Genomic DNA, 22459 nt, shown 5'->3' on the forward strand with positions numbered 1-22459 from the left:
ACACCATGAGGCGGCGCATGTACACGTGTAGTCACTTCCCATACTGTGCCTTTATTCAGCTCTGCCATTATAGACATTAGGTGACAGGTTACATATATGTGACATGGAAAGTAAGCGCCCAAAAATATCCACAAAGCGTAGTGTGAACCAGCCACACCATACATGTGCCACCCCCGCACCACGTTACAATAGTGTGTGCCCTCCTGCAACCTCATATGGGGAAAGTGTGGTGCCTCATCTGATGGTGCAGTGTCTATCACAAAATAATGTGCAACCCCCTGCAATCTGACCATGTGATGCTCTTGCCCCCCATCATGTGACCATGTGATGCTCTTCCATCCATCATGTGACCATGTGATGCTCTTACCCCTATCATGTGACCATGTGATGCTCTTACCCCCATCATGTGACCATATGATGCTTTTACTACCTATCATGTGACCATATGATGCTTTTACTACCTATCATGTGACCATGTGATGCTTTTACTACCTATCATGTGACCATGTGATGCTCTTACCCCTATCATGTGACCATGTGATGCTTTTAGCCCATCATGTGACCATATGATACTTTTACTACCTATCATGTGACCATGTGATGCTCTTACCCCCATCATGTGACCATGTGATGCTTTTAGCCCATCATGTGACCATGTGATGCTCTTACCCCCCCATCATGTGACCATGTAATGCTCTTATCCCCCTTTACCCATGTGATAGCAGAAATACACATATAAGTTGATGATCCATTTCGAGGCTTGGGTTTGATGGTTGACGTGTTTGGCCTACAGTGATGCAGGGTTGTGGGTCTACAATGAAGTGAAGTCATGATCTTGCATTGGTTTACATAAATAAGTGCACTTGTGGTTCAGGCTCTACATTCCGAAAATTACAATGTTTCCTAAAAAAATTAATACGTAAATAATCAGAAATTCCCTTAATGACTGTTGACACAAAATGGAGGCATCTTCTTCATCTACAGGTGGTCAATGAATGGCTGTATGTTCCCAATTGTTGAGGGCCCAGTGGCTTTAGTGGGGCTCATTCACTGGATGTATCTTCTCATTGAATGCTCAGTCATTAGAGGTGTGTTATTATTTATGGTACTAATTGACTAAAGGCATCTACAGGATTAAAGGACGCTTAATTATAAGAGGAGTTTGTTTTATAAATGTGAAGTCATTGACAGAAAGAGTCCACTTGGTTGATCGATGCCCATAGACTGGAGGTGTCTGGTTGATCGATGCCCATAGACTGGAGGTGTCTGGTTGATCGATGCCCATAGACTGGAGGTGTCTGGTTGATCGATGCCCATAGACTGGAGGTGTCTGGTTGATCGATGCCCATAGACTGGAGGTGTCTGGTTGATCGATGCCCAAAGACTGGAGGTGTCTGGTTGATCGATGCCCATAGACTGGAGGTGTCTGGTTGATCGATGCCCATAGACTGGAGGTGTCTGGTTGATCGATGCCCATAGACTGGAGGTGTCTGGTTGATCGATGCCCATAGACTGGAGGTGTTTCCTTGAATGATAGATGCATTATAGCTAGAGCTGCATTGTTGGTCACAGTGTAAGGAAGTGGTTTTAAGTTGATAGTTGACCGTGACCACAGGTGTATAAATGACCGTCTCCTTCATAATTGGCAGTTATAGCATCATCTCAATGAAAGACCATATATTGAAGTGATTCTCATTCTGGGTATGTCACCTGATCTGTAGAGAATAAACAAGTCTCCGATCAGACATATTCAACATAATTATAGGAAAATTATCTGACTTATCAACTCAATTGATTGGGTGTAAGAACCTCATGGACATACAGTCAAGAAAGGACTCCAACACTTTGGTAATGATAGAAAGATAGATTGTATATTAGAAAAATGCAGATTATGGTGTAATGTTCCCTCAGGGTCAAGTGTCTGATGTGAAGCTGAAGGGTAATCAAATGCGTAAATAGGACATACTGTGATAAAGTAACAAGACTAGGACCATGTGGCCACTTACCTATGTTAGACTTGAAATAGACTCTATAAAAGTGAAGTTTCAGAAGAGCTGTTGTTGAGACGTTGTTCGCAGCTGGAGATTCCTGGGGGCTGAGATGCTTCATCTTCACCTACAGTTATGTTACTGGAGGAAAGCGCATCACAGACAGGTACTTGGGATGCATCATGTAAAATTTTCACCATGGGCTTTACCTCACCATCACCAGGGTGGATTTCTGGAGAAGACTCAAGTGCAATAACATTTCCATTAACTGGAGGACTACCCGGATGCTGATCCTCAACTAGAATGACTTTCTCAGCATACACAGTGTCAGAAGATGGAGATAAGCTTCTAAAGGGAGATTTGTGTGAGCTTTCCCCGTGCCCGGGGAGAACTTCTTCTACAACAGGAAAGATTTGACAATCATCATATGATGAAGTGTTATCAGGAGGGCAGGTAGACACTGATGATGGCACCTCAGTTTGTAAAATATTGAGTAAAGGCTGATTATCACATGTGATGGGAATGGAGAACGGCTGAGTGTCATGGTCATTATTATAAGGTGATGTTCCTATGGATAAAATATTTTGAAGAACATCATGGGGTCGGCATTCAGTACAGGTATCAATAGTAATGGGTGAGGACTCTTCTGCAGAGGAAGACTCTGGAAGTAAAATCTCTTTAGAAGGTTGAGGCTCTGCTCGTGGAAGCTCTTGTGTAATGTTGACTTCCATGTTACTTGGTTGAGGCTCAGTGGAACCACTTGTGATAATGGGGAAAGGAGCAGTCAGAGGCTCCTGTGGGTCATCAATTACTTGAGATTCCTTTGAGCTTTCAATTAAAGTTAAAGTAGATGTAGTCATAGCTTCTGCTGATTGAGCATCAAGTCCAGTATGAATGGATTGTGTTCCAGGAATAGACACAGTGGTGACGATAGGAGATTCTAGCACTGGATTGTCCACCTTGTCATGCTCAGAGACTATTGAACTTTCAGATGGAGGGTGTGAGACTTCTAATTTCACGTCATTATTGAGCTGAGATTCGGTGAGATTTTCATTGGTTAAGGGTGAAGGGGAAGATGCCAGGAATGGAATGTCCGCCAGAATCTCGTTTGAATGAGGCTCAGAGTAGCTGAAGGTTTGGAGTGATGAAGACACCGAAGAAGATCCCACTGATGCAATGGATTGAATTGACTCTGACTGAGGTTCAGTTAAGCTCTTAGTGGAAAATAAATCTGGTGAAGACTCTAATACCTGAAGCTCTGATTTGATATTATTCACATGAGGTTCTTCATAGCTCTCAGGAAATGTGCTTATATAGGAAGACTCTGGAAACAGAACATCTTGAGGACGATTAATCTGAGGTTGGGCTGAGCTCTGAGTGGGAAGGGATGAGGATACTAGTGGAGACTCGGGTAATGGAATATATTCTTCGGTATTATGTAGCTGAGGTCCAGACAAGTTTTCAGTTAAAATTAACGGTTCTTCAGCTAAAGACTCTTGGAATTTAGTTGATTGTGATCCTGAAGAGCTTGGAGCAGGAAAGGATGATGACACAGAATCTGTTTGGACATCAATCAATGTAGATGTGACATAGTCTTCACCAGTCAAGGATGGAGGTTCTGGAAAACATTCAGGTGGGACACGATTTGATAGAGATTCGGCTGAACTCTCAGGACAAAGAGATGAAGATCCAGAGAAAGACACAGTCAGTGTAATATCAGAATGGACATTGAGTTGAGGTCCAGAGGACTGTTCATTGGTAATGGATGGTTGTTCATTTGAAGCCTCTATTAATGGTATATTGGCTGGAGTATCAGTTAGTTGAGGTCCAGAAGACTCTTCAGTAGTAATGGATGGAGGTTCATGTGAAGACATTAATAATGTAATATCAGCTGGGATATCAGTTAATTGAGGTCTAGAAAACACACCAAAAGTGATGGATGGATGTTCATGTAAAGACTCTATTAATGGAATATCAGCTGTAATGTCCATTAGTGGAAATCCAGAAGACTCTTTATTAGTAATGGATGGAGGTTCATGTGAAGACTTTAATAATATAATATCCACTGGGGTATCAGTTAATTGAGGTCCAGGAGACTCACCAGAAGTGATGGATGGAGTTTCATGTAAAGACTCTATTAATGGATTATCAACTGTGATATCCGTTAGTGTAGATCCAGAAGACTCTTTGGTAGTAATGGATGGAGGGTCATGTGAAGACTTTAATAATGTAATATGAGCCATGATATCAGTTAGTTGAGGTCCAGAAGACTCTTCGGTAGTAATGGATGAAGATTCATGTGAAGGCTTTAGTAAAGTTTTGTCAGCTGTGATATCAGTTAGTTGAGATCCGGGAGACTCTTCGGTAGTAATGGATGGAGGTTCATGTGAAGACTTTAATAATGTAATATCAGCCGTGATATCAGTTAGTTGAGATCCAGAAGACTCTTGTGTAGTAATGGATGGAGGTTCATGTGAAGACTCTATTAATGGCATATCAGCTGGAGTATCAGTTAGTTGAGATCCGGGAGACTCTTCGGTAGTAATGGATGGAGGTTCATGTGAAGACTCTATTAATGGCATATCAGCTGGAGTATCAGTTAGTTGAGATCCGGGAGACTCTTCGGTAGTAATGGATGGAGGTTCATGTGAAGACTCTATTAATGGTATATTGGCTGGAGTATCAGTTAGTTGAGATCCGGGAGACTCTTCGGTAGTAATGGATGGAGGGTCATGTAAAGACTTTAATAATGTAATATCAGCTGGAATATCAGTAAGTTGAGATCCAGAAGACTCTTCGGTAGTAATGGATGAAGATTCATGTAAAGGCTTTAGTAAAGTTTTGTCAGCCGTGATATCAGTTAGTTGAGATCCAGAAGACTCTTTGGTAGTAATGGATGGAGGGTCATGTGAAGACTTTAATAATGTAATGTCAGTCATGATATCAGTTAGTTGAGGCCCAGAAGACTCACCAGTAGTGATGAATGGAGGTTCATGTGAAGACTCTATTAATGGAATATCGGCTGGTTGAGATCCAGAAGACTCTTCAGTAATGATGAATGGAGGTTCATCTGAAGGCTTTATTAATGGAATATCAGCTGTAATGTCCATTAGTGGATTTCCGGAAGACTCTTTGGTAGTAATGGAAGGAGGTTCATGTGAAGCCTCCATTAATGGAATATCAGTTGAGATATCAGTTAGTTGAGATCCAGAAGGCTCTTTGGTAGTAATGGATGGAGGGTCATGTGAAGCCTCCATTAATGGAATATCAGTTGAGATATCAGTTAGTTGAGATCCAGAAGAATCTTTGGTGGTGATTAATGAAGACTCAAGTGAAGACTCTACTAGAAGTATATCAGCATGGGTATTTAGTTGAAGTCCAGCAGAGAGTTTAGGAGCAGTGGATGGGGTCACAGATGAAATATCAGCTTTGACTTGATCTCTGTTCAGATTCGTTGTGCTCTCACTGGTAAGGAGTGAAGACTGGCCGTATTCCAAACCGTTGTCTGTTTGGACCATGTTTAGTTGTGGTCTAGCACCGTCTTTGATGGCTATGGATGCAGCTTCATGTGAAAGTTTCACTAATGGAATATTAGCTTGGACATTTATCTCAGGTCCATAGGGGTCTTTTATAGTATTAAATTGCGGCTGATGTAATGGAATATCAGCTGGAATATTAGTTTGTTGATGTCCAGAATATAATTCTGATGAGATTGATGACAATTCACATGAAGTCTCTACTAACGGGATATCAGCTGGGATGTTATTAGCTTGAGGTCCATCACAACTATTGGTAAAAGGGGGAGATACGGGTATTATCTCTGTCAAATCAACTTCAGGTGGATCAGTATTTGGTTGATGTTCATTAGAAATTTGGAAGGGAGAAGCTGAAGCCCCTGACATAAGAGGATCAGTTTGGGTTTTATTCAGCAGAGATCCTGCTAAGTTTGCTGTGTGAAGCGGTAGAATTGGAAGTGATATCTCATCAATGTTATTGTTGGCTTGAGTGTCAGATGTTCTCTCAGAAGTAGACAATACTTCACTTTGGTTATTGTTGAGCTCTGTTTCTGCTGAATTCTGTGTGAAAAGTTCTGGAGAAACACATGAAGTTTCTGGTAGTGGAATATTAGATTGAAGATCATATAGTTGAGATTGAGAGGAGTTCTTTAAAGGAAGACTCATAGATAAAGAATCTGGCACATCAACTAGGCTATAACGTGGTTGAGTAGTGGCTTCATAGACAGGAAGGGAGGTCGATGCAGGTGCCGGGTCTATTAGTGGGACTTCTGTTTGGGAAGGACTGGGTTGAGACTCTGAAGTGTAGGGAACACTAGTAGATGGTGGGGCTTGTGGTATACAGCACTGGGATTCGGGGAAGCTATCTATGTGTGGCTGGTCAGATACCGATACAGGTGAGACACTCTGATTGTATACACCAGGTGATGGATTTCCAGTTTCAACTGATATCCTAGGAAAGTCAACATCAAAACTGGGCAAAACATCAAGTCTTGGACTACCCTGAGTGGCAACTGATGGGGTTTCCAGAGAAGGAAGAAGAGCATGGTCACTTATAGATGCAGTGCTAGGCAAACTCTTCATGATGGTGGTCTCCACTTTTTGTGTGCGATAAGGGGTATAGGGGGTTGGAGCCAACAATGACACTAAAGAGGTCGATCCAGGAGTTATTCTGGGTTCATATGATGAAGCTGAGTCAGCTAACTGAATAGATCCATCAGTGCAGTTGAGTTTTGAAGACTTATTTGTAGTTTTGTGAGGTTGTGGAGCCACAGATAAGGAGACCTGAGCAGATTGGGTGGGTGTAGTGACTTCTGCTTTAGATGACTGTGTAGCCCCAGCAGCATATGGAGGCATTGACAATAAAGTCTCTGTGTTCTGTGGGTCAGCAGGTATTTTGGCCTCTGAGGCTGGTGCCGGCCTAGTGACTGCCATCTCTGTGGTTAGAGCAGAAGTGGACACCGTGGCCTTTATTGCTGTTGGTTTGTCTGCTGTGAAGCTTGAAGTAGATTTTGCTGCTTTATTTGGGAGATCCTGTACTTCAGAAAGGGATGTCGATGATGATTCAACCGCAACAAGCTCAGCCCTAAACAGATCACCAGACTTGATAGGAGATTCCCTACTATGGAGGTCTTGCTGCTGGGGACTTGCCTGCTCAATGGTGTCCTTAGAATTGTGCTCTTCTGAACTTACGGTTACATATTCAGCTCTCACTGCTTGATTGTTGGAGCTGGATCCAGGTGGGGTTTGCTGTGTGTAAGGAAGAGGACTTCCTTTGATCTGTGCTGTGGTCACTCGGGTAGAAGTTATTGGAGGAGGGATGTAAGGCGGTAAGGAATCAACCTTGGGAGATGTGCCTGGAAGGGGAGACTTGGAGAAGATGAAGGCTGGTGAGCACTGCTGAGGGGTGCTGGGAGAAATGGGCCTGAAGGAATCTCTTTTGTGGAAACCTTGGAAGAAAGTGGGACTCCTGCTTGTTGGGGTAAGGATGGTCTCAGTCATGCTGCGCTGATATCGTGGAGTCGTCCTGTTGAAAAACCCTGGAGAAAAAATTGAAAATGCTAAATCTTGAATTTCACCAATTAAGAAACATCTACAGCAGAACAGATACGACCCCTTACACAACTATAACTAACTATCCTGCACAGAGACCTCGGAAACTGATATTGGACCCTAACAGATCTAAAGCCGTCAGGTTGTCAACAACCTCCCCGTCCCCATCTCCCCTTGGCTCCTTCAACAGCATAGTCAGTGCTGCGATCTAATAGACTTGTATTGGATCACTTTCTACTCACCTGAAGAGGACTTGCATGGAGAGCTGGGTGTGGACGGGGGTGAGAATGAGCTAGACACGGACCGCTCATGCTGACGAAAGAAGTCCCGAGGGTGAAGGGATCTGCCCGATACAAGAGCCGCTGCTTCCTGTGGGAATGAGACATCTATTACCTGAGGTTGCTGTGACCATATCTAGATGCACATATGTGCACACAGATTACATGCATGACGTCCTTTTACTCTTCTGGAATATGATGGTCTAGTCAGTGAGCTAACTGACAAATCTGTATGATATGGTACAGAAATGGCTGCCATCTTGGAGGGTGATGGGTGAACCAGCATCTCATGGACACTCACCGCTGCCATTTCAATGGACTGACTGCGCTTGAACCGTCCCTTCAGCTCATCCTCATATTCTTTCTGCTGCTGCACCTGTATAAAATGAACCACCAGGCCCCATTATTCCCACTAGCAATTTACCCAGCCAGAGTTTTCGGGGAAACCTACACAAAGGGTAGATTCAAGGTATTTTTGAATCTCCTCACGAGGTGGTTATCATGAGTGATATGAGGAGATCATCATGATATGAGAGGATAGGTAGGTGGAGGATGCTGGAAGAGGTAGGTCTCCTAGCAGAATTAGGAGCATTACTACAGACGACAAGGGTAGAATGAATAGATGTCTATAAGAGGCAGGTATCTTGAGGGTGGTATAAGGTAGAGCGGCAGGATCTCATCATGGTCAGATGGTATATGTATCAGGAGGAGGCTATGATGGGGGAAGAGATCCTGATGTCAGTGCTTAGGAGTAGGAAACAATAAAAAAAAGGGTGGTGTGGATGTGGGAGATGTGTACAAGATGGAGGTGGGAGCAGGCCGATACTTTGGCTGGTGCTGATACTGGGGTAGACGTTTCCATGTCAGGACACACTTACCCATCGCTCCTTCTCGAGTCTCCGGCGTTCAGCTTCCAACCGCGCCTGCTCCTTCCTGTACAGACACAAGGGAAGGACACTGATGAGACTAAACTCCAGTGGCCTGAGCCTGGAGTATCACACAGGCCAAGCTTAGATACCTCTGCTCCTCCACCAGCCTTTCCTTCTCCTGGATGCGGCGCTCTCGTTCCTCCTCCTCCAGTCTCTCTCTCTGTATTCTCTCTCTCTCCAGCGCAATCCTCTCTTCTTGCAGTCTCAGTCGTTCCATCTCTTTCCTCCTTTCCTCTTCTCTCTACACAGTAGTCAGGTGTCACTTACCTTCCTGTACCCACCCCAATATATAATTACACCCGGGGTGCCAGGCAAGGGATGTAGGGCCACTAATCAGGGGCTGTGACATCATACACTGACCTGATGCATAGCTACTTACCTCTGACCTCTGCCAGAATGCCTCCCTCTTGCTGATCTTCATCTCTACAGCTGGGTTTGTCTTCATGTACTTTGTCCCCTACACAACAGGAAGTCTCCTCAATAATGACCAATATGACACCTCTAGATACCCTCAGTTACGGACTTACCACCAACTCATGAGATCCAGGAATACGAGGTTTCTGGAAGGCCCTGGCAGGTGGTGGTACCCTGCTCAGAACCTGTGCCACCACCTCCTGGGTGATGTCTTCTATCTTCTTGGCAGCAAGCACCACATTTGCCTCCTGGTGGGGTAGAAACAGGCATGAAGAAATCAATCACCTAAGAGGTGGGACTATTTTATACCCTCAGATGAGAACCACAGAAAATCCACCACCTGAGCTCCCGGTGCCACGGACTCGGACACTGTGTCCGCTCTCCAATCCTCAGATCCCACATATTGTCCCACCATGATGATTCTCACCTTAAAGAATTTACGGATGGAGGGAATATGCTGAGCAGTGATTTCTCTGCGGAAGGCGTCCACATCCTCCCCGACCTGCCAAGAACAGAGGCCACAGAGATGTCATACAGGAGAAACCATTGTCCCCCATTGTACGCATGACCAACACCTTCATATTCTTCAGTTCACACCTGCATTCAGACCTTCATTATTATTCAGAAGTTTCATGGATCTGATAAATTGTCCCATGATTTCAATTCACTTTGAATGGCTTCCCCCAGTGTCTGACGGAAGCTCAAATAACAGAAGTAAAGGAAACAAACGCCAACAGAAGCCAATACAAGTCAGTGGAAATGAATAGAGATGATAGAAGATCTGTTATTGTTGTTTAGTGAATAATTACAGAGGTCCAGGTATCAGGCAACGGATGGTCACACTGAAGGTTACTATCAGTATCCAGGCCTCAGGCCATTGATGGTCACACTGAAGGTTACTATCAGTATCCAGGCCTCAGGCCATTGATGATCAGTATCCAAGCCTCAGGCCATGGATGGTCACACTGAAGGCTACTATCTGTATCCAGGCCTCAGGTCATGGATGATCACACTGAAGGTTACTATCAGTATCCAGGCCTCAGGTCATGGATGGTCACACTAGAGGTCACTATCAGTATCCAGGTCTCAGGCCATTGATGGTTACACTAGAGGTCACTATCAGTATCCAGGCCTCAGGCCATTGATGGTCACACTGAAGGTTACTATCAGTATCCAGGCCTCAGGCCATTGATGGTCACACTGAAGGTTACTATCAGTATCCAGGCCTCAGGTCATTGATGATCAGTATCCAAGCCTCAGGCCATGGATGGTCATACTGAAGGTTACTATCTGTATCCAGGCCTCAGGTCATGGATGATCACACTGAAGGTTACTATGTGTATCCAGGCCTCAGGCCATAAATGTTGACACCGGAGGTCATTATCAGGATCCAGGTCTCAGGTCATGGATGGTCACACTAGAGGTCACTATCAGTATCCAGGCCTCAGGCCATAAATGTTCACACCGGAGGTCATTATCAGTATCCAGGTCTCAGGTCATGGATAACCACACTAGAGGTCACTATCAGTATCCAGGTCTAAGGCCATTGATGGTCACACTAGAGGTCACTATCAGTATCCAGGCCTCAGGTCATTGATGATCAGTATCCAAGCCTCAGGCCATGGATGGTCACACTGAAGGTTACTATCTGTATCCAGGCCTCAGGCCATGGATGGTCACACTGAAGGTTACTATCAGTATCCAGGCCACAGGTCATGGATGGTCACACTAGAGGTCACTATCTGTATCCAGGCCACAGGTCATGGATAACCACACTAGATGTCACTATCAGTATCCAGGTATCAGGCAACGGATGGTCACACTGAAGGTTACTATCAGTATCCAGGCCTCAGGCCATTGATGGTCACACTGAAGGTTATTATCAGTATCCAGGCCTCAGGCCATTGATGGTCACACTGAAGGTTACTATCAGTATCCAGGCCTCAGGTCATGGATGGTCACACTAGAGGTCACTATCAGTATCCAGGTCTCAGGCCATTGATGGTCACACTAGAGGTCACTATCAGTATCCAGGCCTCAGGTCATTGATGATCAGTATCCAAGCCTCAGGCCATGGATGGTCACACTGAAGGTCACTATCTGTATCCAGGCCTCAGGCCATAAATGTTCACACCTGAGGTCATTATCAGGATCCAGGTCTCAGGTCATGGATGGTCACACTGAAGGTTACTATCAGTATCCAGGTCTCAGGTCATTGATGATCAGTATCCAAGCCTCAGGCCATGGATGGTCACACTGAAGGTTACTATCTGTATCCAGGCCTCAGGTCATGGATGATCACACTGAAGGTTACTATCAGTATCCAGGCCTCAGGTCATGGATGGTCACACTAGAGGTCACTATCAGTATCCAGGTCTCAGGCAACGGATGGTCACACTGAAGGTTACTATCAGTATCCAGGCCTCAGGCCATTGATGGACACACTGAAGGTTACTATCTGTATCCAGGCCTCAGGCCATTGATGGTCACACTGAAGGTTACTATCAGTATCCAGGCCTCAGGCCATTGAAGGTCACACTAGAGGTCACTATCAGTATCCAGGCCTCAGGCCATTGATGGTCACTATCAGTATCCAGGTCTCAGGCCATTGATGGTCACACTAGAGGTCACTATCAGTATCCAGGCCTCAGGCCATTGATGATCAGTATCCAAGCCTCAGGCCATGGATGGTCACAATGAAGGTTACTATCTGTATCCAGGCCTCAGGTCATGGATGATCACACTGAAGGTTACTATGTGTATCCAGGCCTCAGGCCATAAATGTTCACACCGGAGGTCATTATCAGGATCCAGGTCTCAGGTCATGGATGGTCACACTAGAGGTCACTATCAGTATCCAGGTCTCAGGTCATGGATGGTCACACTAGAGGTCACTATCAGTATCCAGGCCTCAGGTCATTGATGATCAGTATCCAAGCCTCAGGCCATGGATGGTCACACTGAAGGTCACTATCTGTATCCAGGCCTCAGGCCATAAATGTTCACACCTGAGGTCATTATCAGGATCCAGGTCTCAGGTCATGGATGGTCACACTGAAGGTTACTATCAGTATCCAGGTCTCAGGTCATTGATGATCAGTATCCAAGCCTCAGGCCATGGATGGTCACACTGAAGGTTACTATCTGTATCCAGGCCTCAGGTCATGGATGATCACACTGAAGGTTACTATCAGTATCCAGGCCTCAGGTCATGGATGGTCACACTAGAGGTCACTATCAGTATCCAGGTCTCAGGCAACGGATGGTCACACTGAAGGTTACTATCAGTATCCAGGCCTCAGGCCATTGATGGACACACTGAAGGTTACTATCTGTATCCAGGCCTCAGGCCATTGATGGTCACACTGAAGGTTACTATCAGTATCCAGGCCTCAGGCCATTGAAGGTCACACTAGAGGTCACTATCAGTATCCAGGCCTCAGGCCATTGATGGTCACTATCAGTATCCAGGTCTCAGGCCATTGATGGTCACACTAGAGGTCACTATCAGTATCCAGGCCTCAGGCCATTGATGATCAGTATCCAAGCCTCAGGCCATGGATGGTCACAATGAAGGTTACTATCTGTATCCAGGCCTCAGGTCATGGATGGTCACACTGAAGGTTACTATCTGTATCCAGGCCTCAAGCCATTGATGGTCACACTAGAGGTCACTATCAGTATCCAGGTCTCAGGCCATTGATGGTCACACTAGAGGTCACTATCAGTATCCAGGCCTCAGGCCATTGATGATCAGTATCCAAGCCTCAAGCCATGGATGGTCACACTGAAGGTTACTATCTGTATCCAGGCCTCAGGCCATGGATGGTCACACCGGAGGTCACTATCTGTATCCAGGCCTCAGGCCATTGATGGTCACACTAGAGGTCACTATCAGTATCCAGGTCTCAGGCCATTGATGGTCACACTAGAGGTCACTATCAGTATCCAGGCCTCAGGTCATTGATGATCAGTATCCAAGCCTCAGGCCATGGACGGTCACACTGAAGGTTACTATCTGTATCCAGGCCTCAGGCCATGGATGATCACACTGAAGGTTACTATGTGTATCCAGGCCTCAGGCCATAAATGTTCACACCGGAGGTCATTATCAGGATCCAGGTCTCAGGTCATGGATGGTCACACTAGAGGTCACTATCAGTATCCAGGTCTCAGGTCATGGATGATCACACTGAAGGTTACTATCAGTATCCAGGCCTCAGGCCATAAATGTTCACACCGGAGGTCATTATCAGTATCCAGGCCTCAGGTCATGGATGATCACACTGAAGGTTACTATGTGTATCCAGGCCTCAGGCCATAAATGTTCACACCGGAGGTCATTATCAGGATCCAGGTCTCAGGTCATGGATGGTCACACTAGAGGTCACTATCAGTATCCAGGTCTCAGGTCATGGATGGTCACACTAGAGGTCACTATCAGTATCCAGGCCTCAGGTCATTGATGATCAGTATCCAAGCCTCAGGCCATGGATGGTCACACTGAAGGTCACTATCTGTATCCAGGCCTCAGGCCATAAATGTTCACACCTGAGGTCATTATCAGGATCCAGGTCTCAGGTCATGGATGGTCACACTGAAGGTTACTATCAGTATCCAGGTCTCAGGTCATTGATGATCAGTATCCAAGCCTCAGGCCATGGATGGTCACACTGAAGGTTACTATCTGTATCCAGGCCTCAGGTCATGGATGATCACACTGAAGGTTACTATCAGTATCCAGGCCTCAGGTCATGGATGGTCACACTAGAGGTCACTATCAGTATCCAGGTCTCAGGCAACGGATGGTCACACTGAAGGTTACTATCAGTATCCAGGCCTCAGGCCATTGATGGACACACTGAAGGTTACTATCTGTATCCAGGCCTCAGGCCATTGATGGTCACACTGAAGGTTACTATCAGTATCCAGGCCTCAGGCCATTGAAGGTCACACTAGAGGTCACTATCAGTATCCAGGCCTCAGGCCATTGATGGTCACTATCAGTATCCAGGTCTCAGGCCATTGATGGTCACACTAGAGGTCACTATCAGTATCCAGGCCTCAGGCCATTGATGATCAGTATCCAAGCCTCAGGCCATGGATGGTCACAATGAAGGTTACTATCTGTATCCAGGCCTCAGGTCATGGATGGTCACACTGAAGGTTACTATCTGTATCCAGGCCTCAAGCCATTGATGGTCACACTAGAGGTCACTATCAGTATCCAGGTCTCAGGCCATTGATGGTCACACTAGAGGTCACTATCAGTATCCAGGCCTCAGGCCATTGATGATCAGTATCCAAGCCTCAGGCCATGGATGGTCACACTGAAGGTTACTATCTGTATCCAGGCCTCAGGCCATGGATGGTCACACCGGAGGTCACTATCTGTATCCAGGCCTCAGGCCATTGATGGTCACACTAGAGGTCACTATCAGTATCCAGGTCTCAGGCCATTGATGGTCACACTAGAGGTCACTATCAGTATCCAGGCCTCAGGTCATTGATGATCAGTATCCAAGCCTCAGGCCATGGACGGTCACACTGAAGGTTACTATCTGTATCCAGGCCTCAGGCCATGGATGATCACACTGAAGGTTACTATGTGTATCCAGGCCTCAGGCCATAAATGTTCACACCGGAGGTCATTATCAGGATCCAGGTCTCAGGTCATGGATGGTCACACTAGAGGTCACTATCAGTATCCAGGTCTCAGGTCATGGATGATCACACTGAAGGTTACTATCAGTATCCAGGCCTCAGGCCATAAATGTTCACACCGGAGGTCATTATCAGTATCCAGGTCTCAGGCCATGGATGGTCACACTAGAGGTCACTATCAGTATCCAGGTCTCAGGCCATGGATGGTCACACTAGAGGTCACTATCAGTATCCAGGCCTCAGGCCATGGATGGTCACACTAGAGGTCACTATCAGTATCCAGGCCTCAGGTCATGGATGGTCACACTAGAGGTCACTATCAGTATCCAGGTCTCAGGTCATGGATGGTCACACTAGAGGTCACTATCAGTATCCAGGCCTCAAGTCATGGATAACCACACTAGAGGTCACTATCAGTATCCAGGTCTCAGGTCATGGATGGTCACACTAGAGGTCATTATCAGGATCCAGGTCTCAGGTCATGGATGGTCACACTAGAGGTCACTATCAGTATCCAGGTCTCAGGTCATGGATGATCACACTGAAGGTTACTATCAGTATCCAGGCCTCAGGCCATAAATGTTGACACCGGAGGTCATTATCAGTATCCAGGTCTCAGGCCATGGATGGTCACACTAGAGGTCACTATCAGTATCCAGGTCTCAGGCCATGGATGGTCACACTAGAGGTCACTATCAGTATCCAGGTCTCAGGCCATTGATGGTCACACTAGAGGTCACTATCAGTATCCAGGCCTCAGGCCATTGATGATCAGTATCCAAGCCTCAGGCCATGGATGGTCACAATGAAGGTTACTATCTGTATCCAGGCCTCAGGTCATGGATGATCACACTGAAGGTTACTATGTGTATCCAGGCCTCAGGCCATAAATGTTCACACCGGAGGTCATTATCAGGATCCAGGTCTCAGGTCATGGATGGTCACACTAGAGGTCACTATCAGTATCCAGGTCTCAGGTCATGGATGGTCACACTAGAGGTCACTATCAGTATCCAGGCCTCAGGTCATGGATAACCACCCTAGAGGTCACTATCAGTATCCAGGTCTCAGGTCATGGATGGTCACACTAGAGGTCACTATCAGTATCCAGGTCTCAGGTCATGGATGGTCACACTAGAGGTCACTATCAGTATCCAGGCCTCAGGTCATGGATAACCACACTAGAGGTCACTATCAGTATCCAGGCCTCAGGTCATTGATGATCAGTATCCAAGCCTCAGGCCATGGATGGTCACACTGAAGGTTACTATCTGTATCCAGGCCTCAGGTCATGGATGATCACACTGAAGGTTACTATGTGTATCCAGGCCTCAGGCCATAAATGTTCACACCGGAGGTCATTATCAGTATCCAGGTCTCAGGTCATGGATAACCACACTAGAGGTCACTATCAGTATCCAGGTCTCAGGCCATTGATGGTCACACTAGAGGTCACTATCAGTATCCAGGCCTCAGGTCATTGATGATCAGTATCCAAGCCTCAGGCCATGGATGGTCACACTGAAGGTTACTATCTGTATCCAGGCCTCAGGCCATGGATGGTCACACTGAAGGTTACTATCTGTATCCAGGCCTCAGGCCATTGATGGTCACACTAGAGGTCACTATCAGTATCCAGGTCTCAGGCCATTGATGGTCACACTAGAGGTCACTATCAGTATCCAGGCCTCAGGTCATTGATGATCAGTATCCAAGCCTCAGGCCATGGACGGTCACACTGAAGGTTACTATCTGTATCCAGGCCTCAGGCCATGGATGATCACACTGAAGGTTACTATGTGTATCCATGCCTCAGGCCATAAATGTTCACACCGGAGGTCATTATCAGGATCCAGGTCTCAGGTCATGGATGGTCACACTAGAGGTCACTATCAGTATCCAGGTCTCAGGTCATGGATGATCACACTGAAGGTTACTATCAGTATCCAGGCCTCAGGCCATAAATGTTCACACCGGAGGTCATTATCAGTATCCAGGTCTCAGGCCATGGATGGTCACACTAGAGGTCACTATCAGTATCCAGGTCTCAGGCCATGGATGGTCACACTAGAGGTCACTATCAGTATCCAGGCCTCAGGCCATGGATGGTCACACTAGAGGTCACTATCAGTATCCAGGCCTCAGGTCATGGATGGTCACACTAGAGGTCACTATCAGTATCCAGGTCTCAGGTCATGGATGGTCACACTAGAGGTCACTATCAGTATCCAGGCCTCAAGTCATGGATAACCACACTAGAGGTCACTATCAGTATCCAGGTCTCAGGTCATGGATGGTCACACTAGAGGTCATTATCAGGATCCAGGTCTCAGGTCATGGATGGTCACACTAGAGGTCACTATCAGTATCCAGGTCTCAGGTCATGGATGATCACACTGAAGGTTACTATCAGTATCCAGGCCTCAGGCCATAAATGTTGACACCGGAGGTCATTATCAGTATCCAGGTCTCAGGCCATGGATGGTCACACTAGAGGTCACTATCAGTATCCAGGTCTCAGGCCATGGATGGTCACACTAGAGGTCACTATCAGTATCCAGGTCTCAGGTCATGGATGGTCACACTAGAGGTCACTATCAGTATCCAGGCCTCAAGTCATGGATAACCACACTAGAGGTCACTATCAGTATCCAGGCCTCAGGTCATGGATGGTCACACTAGAGGTCAGTATCAGTATCCAGGCCTCAGCTCATGGATAACCACACTAGAGGTCACTATCAGTATCCAGGCCTCAGCTCATGGATGGTCACAATAGAGGTCACTATCAGTATCCAGGCCTCAGGTCATGGATAACCACACTAGAGGTCACTATCAGTATCCAGGCCTCAGACCATGGATGGTCACACTAGAGGTCACTATCAGTATCCAGGTCTCAGGTCATGGATGGTCACACTAGAGGTCACTATCAGTATCCAGGTCTCAGGCCATGGATGCTCACACTAGAGGTCACTATCAGTATCCAGGCCTCAGGCCATGGATGGTCACACTAGAGGTCACTATCAGTATCCAGGCCTCAGGTCATGGATGGTCACACTAGAGGTCACTATCAGTATCCAGGCCTCAGGTCATGGATGGTCACACTAGAGGTCACTATCAGTATCCAGGCCTCAGGTCATGGATGGTCACACTAGAGGTCACTATCAGTATCCAGGCCTCAGGCCATGGATGGTCACACTAGAGGTCACTATCAGTATCCATGCCTCAAGTCATGGATAACCACACTAGAGGTCACTATCATTATCCAGGCCTCAGGCCATTGATAGTTACACTGGAGGTCACCATCTATGGTCATTTGATTTGTAAATGTTTTGGGGTACACTGGATAATGTGGAGTGTAATAGTCATGATGATTACTTGGATGGTACTTACCCAGTGTATGAGGATGACTCTAGTGACTCCAGCATTTGGGTCGGTGACTCGGCACAGTCCATACTGGATCAAGTTCTTATTAAATTTCGTGGTCAGTTCTTCCAGACCACCAACTGCAAAACATTACATAAATTACAAGATTAGGGGTCACGGTCTGTAACCATGGTCATCTGGGACTGTCTTTCACGGATGGTCTCCGTTCTGCTACAACACAAACTTACTTTTCTCTCAGTTCTGCAGACCCAAGAAACTTCACCTTGTAAAAGGTTCTGGTTCACATCAGCCAATGGAAAATGTTTCCTACTACCATGTGATCTGATAAACTGTAAACCTTGTAAAACAGTGCAATGTGATGCCACAAGCTGCCACTAGGTGGGTGACTACAGCCGTAACGTGACTTCACATACAGAACACGTGTCCTAGTCATGTCATGGACCCGACTGTCTCTGAGATTACAGAGAGCCTCACTTACCTCTCCGGGCTCCAGCTGTAAGATTTGAAGGGCCAGTGCACTGCTAATTGGCGCTGTCCGGCCGTTGACCTGTTAAGTCGCCGGCCTCTTCCTGTGACCCCTGCCAGATCTTCGAGCCTTGTGCCTTAGAGAAAGCTGCGTTTAGTGTGATTTCCCGCTGTGACTCCGATTCTCATTTCTGACTTCTGCTTTGTTCCTGACTCCGATCCTGTGCCGCCTGCCCTGACCACCTGACTGACCACCTGCATGACCACCTGTCTGACCATGACTCCAATTCTGCCTGCCGATTCAGTACTTCACCTTGGCCACCAACACGGACAAAGTTGCCCCTGTAGAGTGAACGGGTGGTGTCCTGCAACAGCAAGTCCAACCTGCTTTGGGACGGGCTCTGGTGAAAACCGGGTGCTACTCAGACTCCAGTCCCAGGTGTTGGCTTATGTCATCGCTCATGGTGGTCCAGTGGGTCCATTACCTCTGCTTTAGCAGGAGGGTAAGACAGACTCTTGACTGTGGATGTCTGCTTGGGCCCGGTCTCCAAACCGGCCAAGTGTTTCAGGGCAGTGTTCCACAGACACCTGGGTTTCCGTGAAGACCAAAGGACCTGGAAGTTTCCAGCCACTAGGGGTTTTATAAACTCCCCTTGGGAAGTGGCAAGTGTGTTATCCAACCAGCTCTCTCTTTGTATTGCAAAAATAACAGTTCATCTGATTGGTCAACATTATTAACATTCCTTTTCAGGTGCATTACCGCTTCCAAACACTTGAGGTCCCCCTAGGTTGATCAGGCCATAGAGGAAAACCCTATTAATTGGAGAGGAAATTTGTTTTTGCAACACTAGTTTCATGCATGCGTTGCGTTGGCAGGGGTGCTGCACAAGCATTGATCCTGTGCCCTGTTTGCGATACGCACCCGCCGATGCACACAACATGAGATTGGGGACCTGTGGCGTATTCCTGCCATAACACATTCTCATTTTCATCCATGCACATGACCATGTATTCCATTGCCCCGTGCATGAGCCAACTGGCCATAAAAGTAGATGTCTTCCACCTGCGGCGAATATCACATAACAGCAGTACAAGTCTTTGCTATTCTGTCCGCATCCTATCAGGGATCCTCTGAAATCTGACATAAGACTGACTGTGACTTCGATGATGCTCTTGATGAAGAACATGATGGTTGTTCTTAGTGATCCCATCCAGCATTTTATGTGCAACACCCCTGCCGATGCAAGGCAGAGGGTTTATTGCGAATACGTCCCACCATGTAGCTTGCAGCCTGTGTAGGGTCTTATCAACCCCACAGCATGTCAGTACATAACACAGGGGAACACTGCAGCGGTAGAGTCTGCCTGTTAAGGCAGGAGTTAATTGTTTTATGTGAAGTAATATGTGTCAACCAATCACATGTGTTATCCTATTGTATCTGTAAGCTGGGATGCAATTGGAGGAGGAACCACCACCTGACCAGTGGGAGTAATAAAACCCCTGGTCAGGAAAGTTCTAGAGGCAGAACAAGAGAGTTCCAGTCCAGTCAGACAAGGGAGTCTGAACAGCTCAGTTCCAGTCTAGTTAGACAAGTAGACCAGAGTGCTGCGAGAGCTCAGCTCACTGCCTGAGCAGCTCTGAGAAGTTAGTCAGTGAGAGCAAAGGGGTATCATCCTACCTTTAAGGGAGATATCTGAAACAACCCAGGACAAGCTGAAGCATCCTACTAGGACACAACTATCTCCCAGCCTGCCATTGCATCCAGGCTGATGATCCATTCCTGTGCTTCCTCTCCAACTGCAGCCCCAGCCTGATACCATTTGTCAAGGCACGTTGCTACTGTTCCTGTCGGTTCCAATAAAGAACTGTAAGTTATTTGTGTTCAACGTCTGCCTCCATCTGGTCCCTGCTACTACGGCTGTCACCATCACGGGCACCCTATCCATCACACAGGGACTCATACTCCAGACACCAAAGGGTTGCCACAGGGAGAACTGCTACAGCAGCCTCTCCCTCATCATTTCTTGCCAACACCACCCTGCTGGAGACCTACCAGGCTGTAGGACAGCCCTCCGGTTCCCCATACCAAGCACCATGACACTAGCGTGCCTAGGCCGCAACCGCCAGACACTCAGGTACTGCGGGCCCCGGCTGTCTCCAGGCCCCAAGATAAGGCTAGGCCCCGGTGGGGGATGTTGCAAGTGGCGTCACGAACAGGATTTATACTTCTGTGCCTTATTCTGGCACTAAAAACTGTGCTTTATTACAAAGACTGTGCTGCCTAACCCTGCTGCCATCCGGGTTTAAGCCCAAGTGATTGTGTGCATTTCTACATTGAACTGTGTTACTGCTGCCACGTGCTGTCGAGCTCCGCTCCAGCACTCAAGAGGTTAAAGCCTGCAAAGAACTTTGTCAGCTCTGCTACATCCGGCGCTGCCGCACCTGAAGCATTTACCTCAGAGGCTGTGGCGCAGCAAGTATTTCCAGCCTGCCAAAATCTGCACTGGCGGGAAATCCAGATGACTCACCAAGCTCCACCCACGCGCGAATGGCGCGCACCCCGCCTCCTGTGGCGCAGGGGAAAATAGTGGCCGCCACAGCTCTTGGTGGGAAAGGCTTGGACTCCTCCCTCTGGCACGAAGCGAACTTCCTGCCCTGCCTCAACGAAGTGCCAGAATTAGTGTGGACTTTGTGCAGTGAGGTCAACACCATGTGGGGTCCTCGGCCATTTCCCTCCATGGAACAACCGGAGTTTCTGGAAGCCCTCGAGACCGTGAATGTGGTCTCTGCTCAGCCGGTCCGGAGGCCCTTTGCTGGGCACCGACTGCACCGCGGACTGACCCGAGCTTCAGTCATGAGGACATACCTCCAGTCAGTGACGGAGCACCAAGCACCACCCGGGCGGTTCCTGTGGCCTCTCCCGGCTACCATGCTGGTACCGTGGGCCCACATGGAGGTGCCACGTGGGGAGGCCCCGACTCCTGCTGAGCCAGCGCTTGGGCCTACTACTGCTGTCAAACCTGCACCGAGGCCTACTACAGTTGTGGACCATCCTGCGGTTCCTGTTATGGCTCCTACTGTGGTTCCTGATCCTCCGGCTGCTCCTGCTCCAGTTCCAGCACCTGCCCGACCGTCTGCGAGACCAGAGCCTGCACCAGAGAGACCATCTGCAGCACCGGCACCTCCGGAGCCTCGAGGCCGAGGTGACGACGGTCGCCGGTGAAGGAGGCCCAGCGCTTCATGGCCGGCCAATCTAAAGAAGGCGCCTGGGTAAAGCAGAATCGAACCACCGGCATGGTCCGCTACTTAGACCGTCAGCGAGGTTATGGCTTCGCCACCCAGGACTATACCGGACGAGAGGTATTTATTCCCCGCTGGTCTGTCAAAAGGCCCGATTTGCCGCAGAGACTCCATAACCTGGGAGTACATAGAATTTTCCCTCCAGGATGGACCCCGAGGACCATGGCCGGCTGGCCTGATCCGGATCCCGGACCCTGATGAGGACCACTACCCATCTTGTGAAGAGCTGTATGAGGACGACGAATGGGCGGAGTCTCCGTACTCGTCTTCCTCCTCGGTGGTGACCCATGTGAATGCCCCATCCACGGTCATCGTTAGTACAGGCCCCATTGCCATCCACCGGCTGGGCATGATTCAGGGAGCCACCCCCACCGTCTCCCCTGCAGGGAACGCTGCCGGATCCCGCGCTTCCTCCGTGGTGGAAGATATCCCGGCTGGTGAGCCTTATCTAGAGGCTCCAACTAGACCAC

General features: G+C 47.6%; 1 protein-coding gene across 2 annotated transcripts in view; it reads right to left on the bottom strand.

Moving 5' to 3' along the window:
* Positions 1–31: 31 nt before the first annotated feature.
* The window catches only part of LOC140110295 (uncharacterized), a 66650-nt gene continuing 44222 nt past the window's right edge, over positions 32–22459 (bottom strand). Inside the window, exons 3-13 of one of the 2 annotated variants that reach the window (XR_011851406.1) lie at positions 18231–18343; positions 9604–9678; positions 9290–9424; positions 9142–9219; positions 8852–9003; positions 8712–8766; positions 8135–8209; positions 7798–7924; positions 2007–7542; positions 493–1715; positions 32–461 (exon numbers count right to left, since the gene is read on the bottom strand). Coding sequence is in view for 1 of the 2 variants with exons in the window: in XM_072132146.1 (XP_071988247.1) it covers positions 2030–7542; positions 7798–7924; positions 8135–8209; positions 8712–8766; positions 8852–9003; positions 9142–9219; positions 9290–9424; positions 9604–9678; positions 18231–18343 (6323 nt within the window). In the remaining variant the exon portion in view is untranslated. Of the gene's footprint in view, positions 1716–2006; positions 7543–7797; positions 7925–8134; positions 8210–8711; positions 8767–8851; positions 9004–9141; positions 9220–9289; positions 9425–9603; positions 9679–18230; positions 18344–22459 lie in introns of both variants that reach the window. The other variant, XM_072132146.1, reaches the window with a different exon arrangement.

This window comes from Engystomops pustulosus, unplaced genomic scaffold (assembly GCF_040894005.1).
Source record: "Engystomops pustulosus unplaced genomic scaffold, aEngPut4.maternal MAT_SCAFFOLD_242, whole genome shotgun sequence".
NCBI lineage: Eukaryota > Metazoa > Chordata > Amphibia > Anura > Leptodactylidae > Engystomops > Engystomops pustulosus.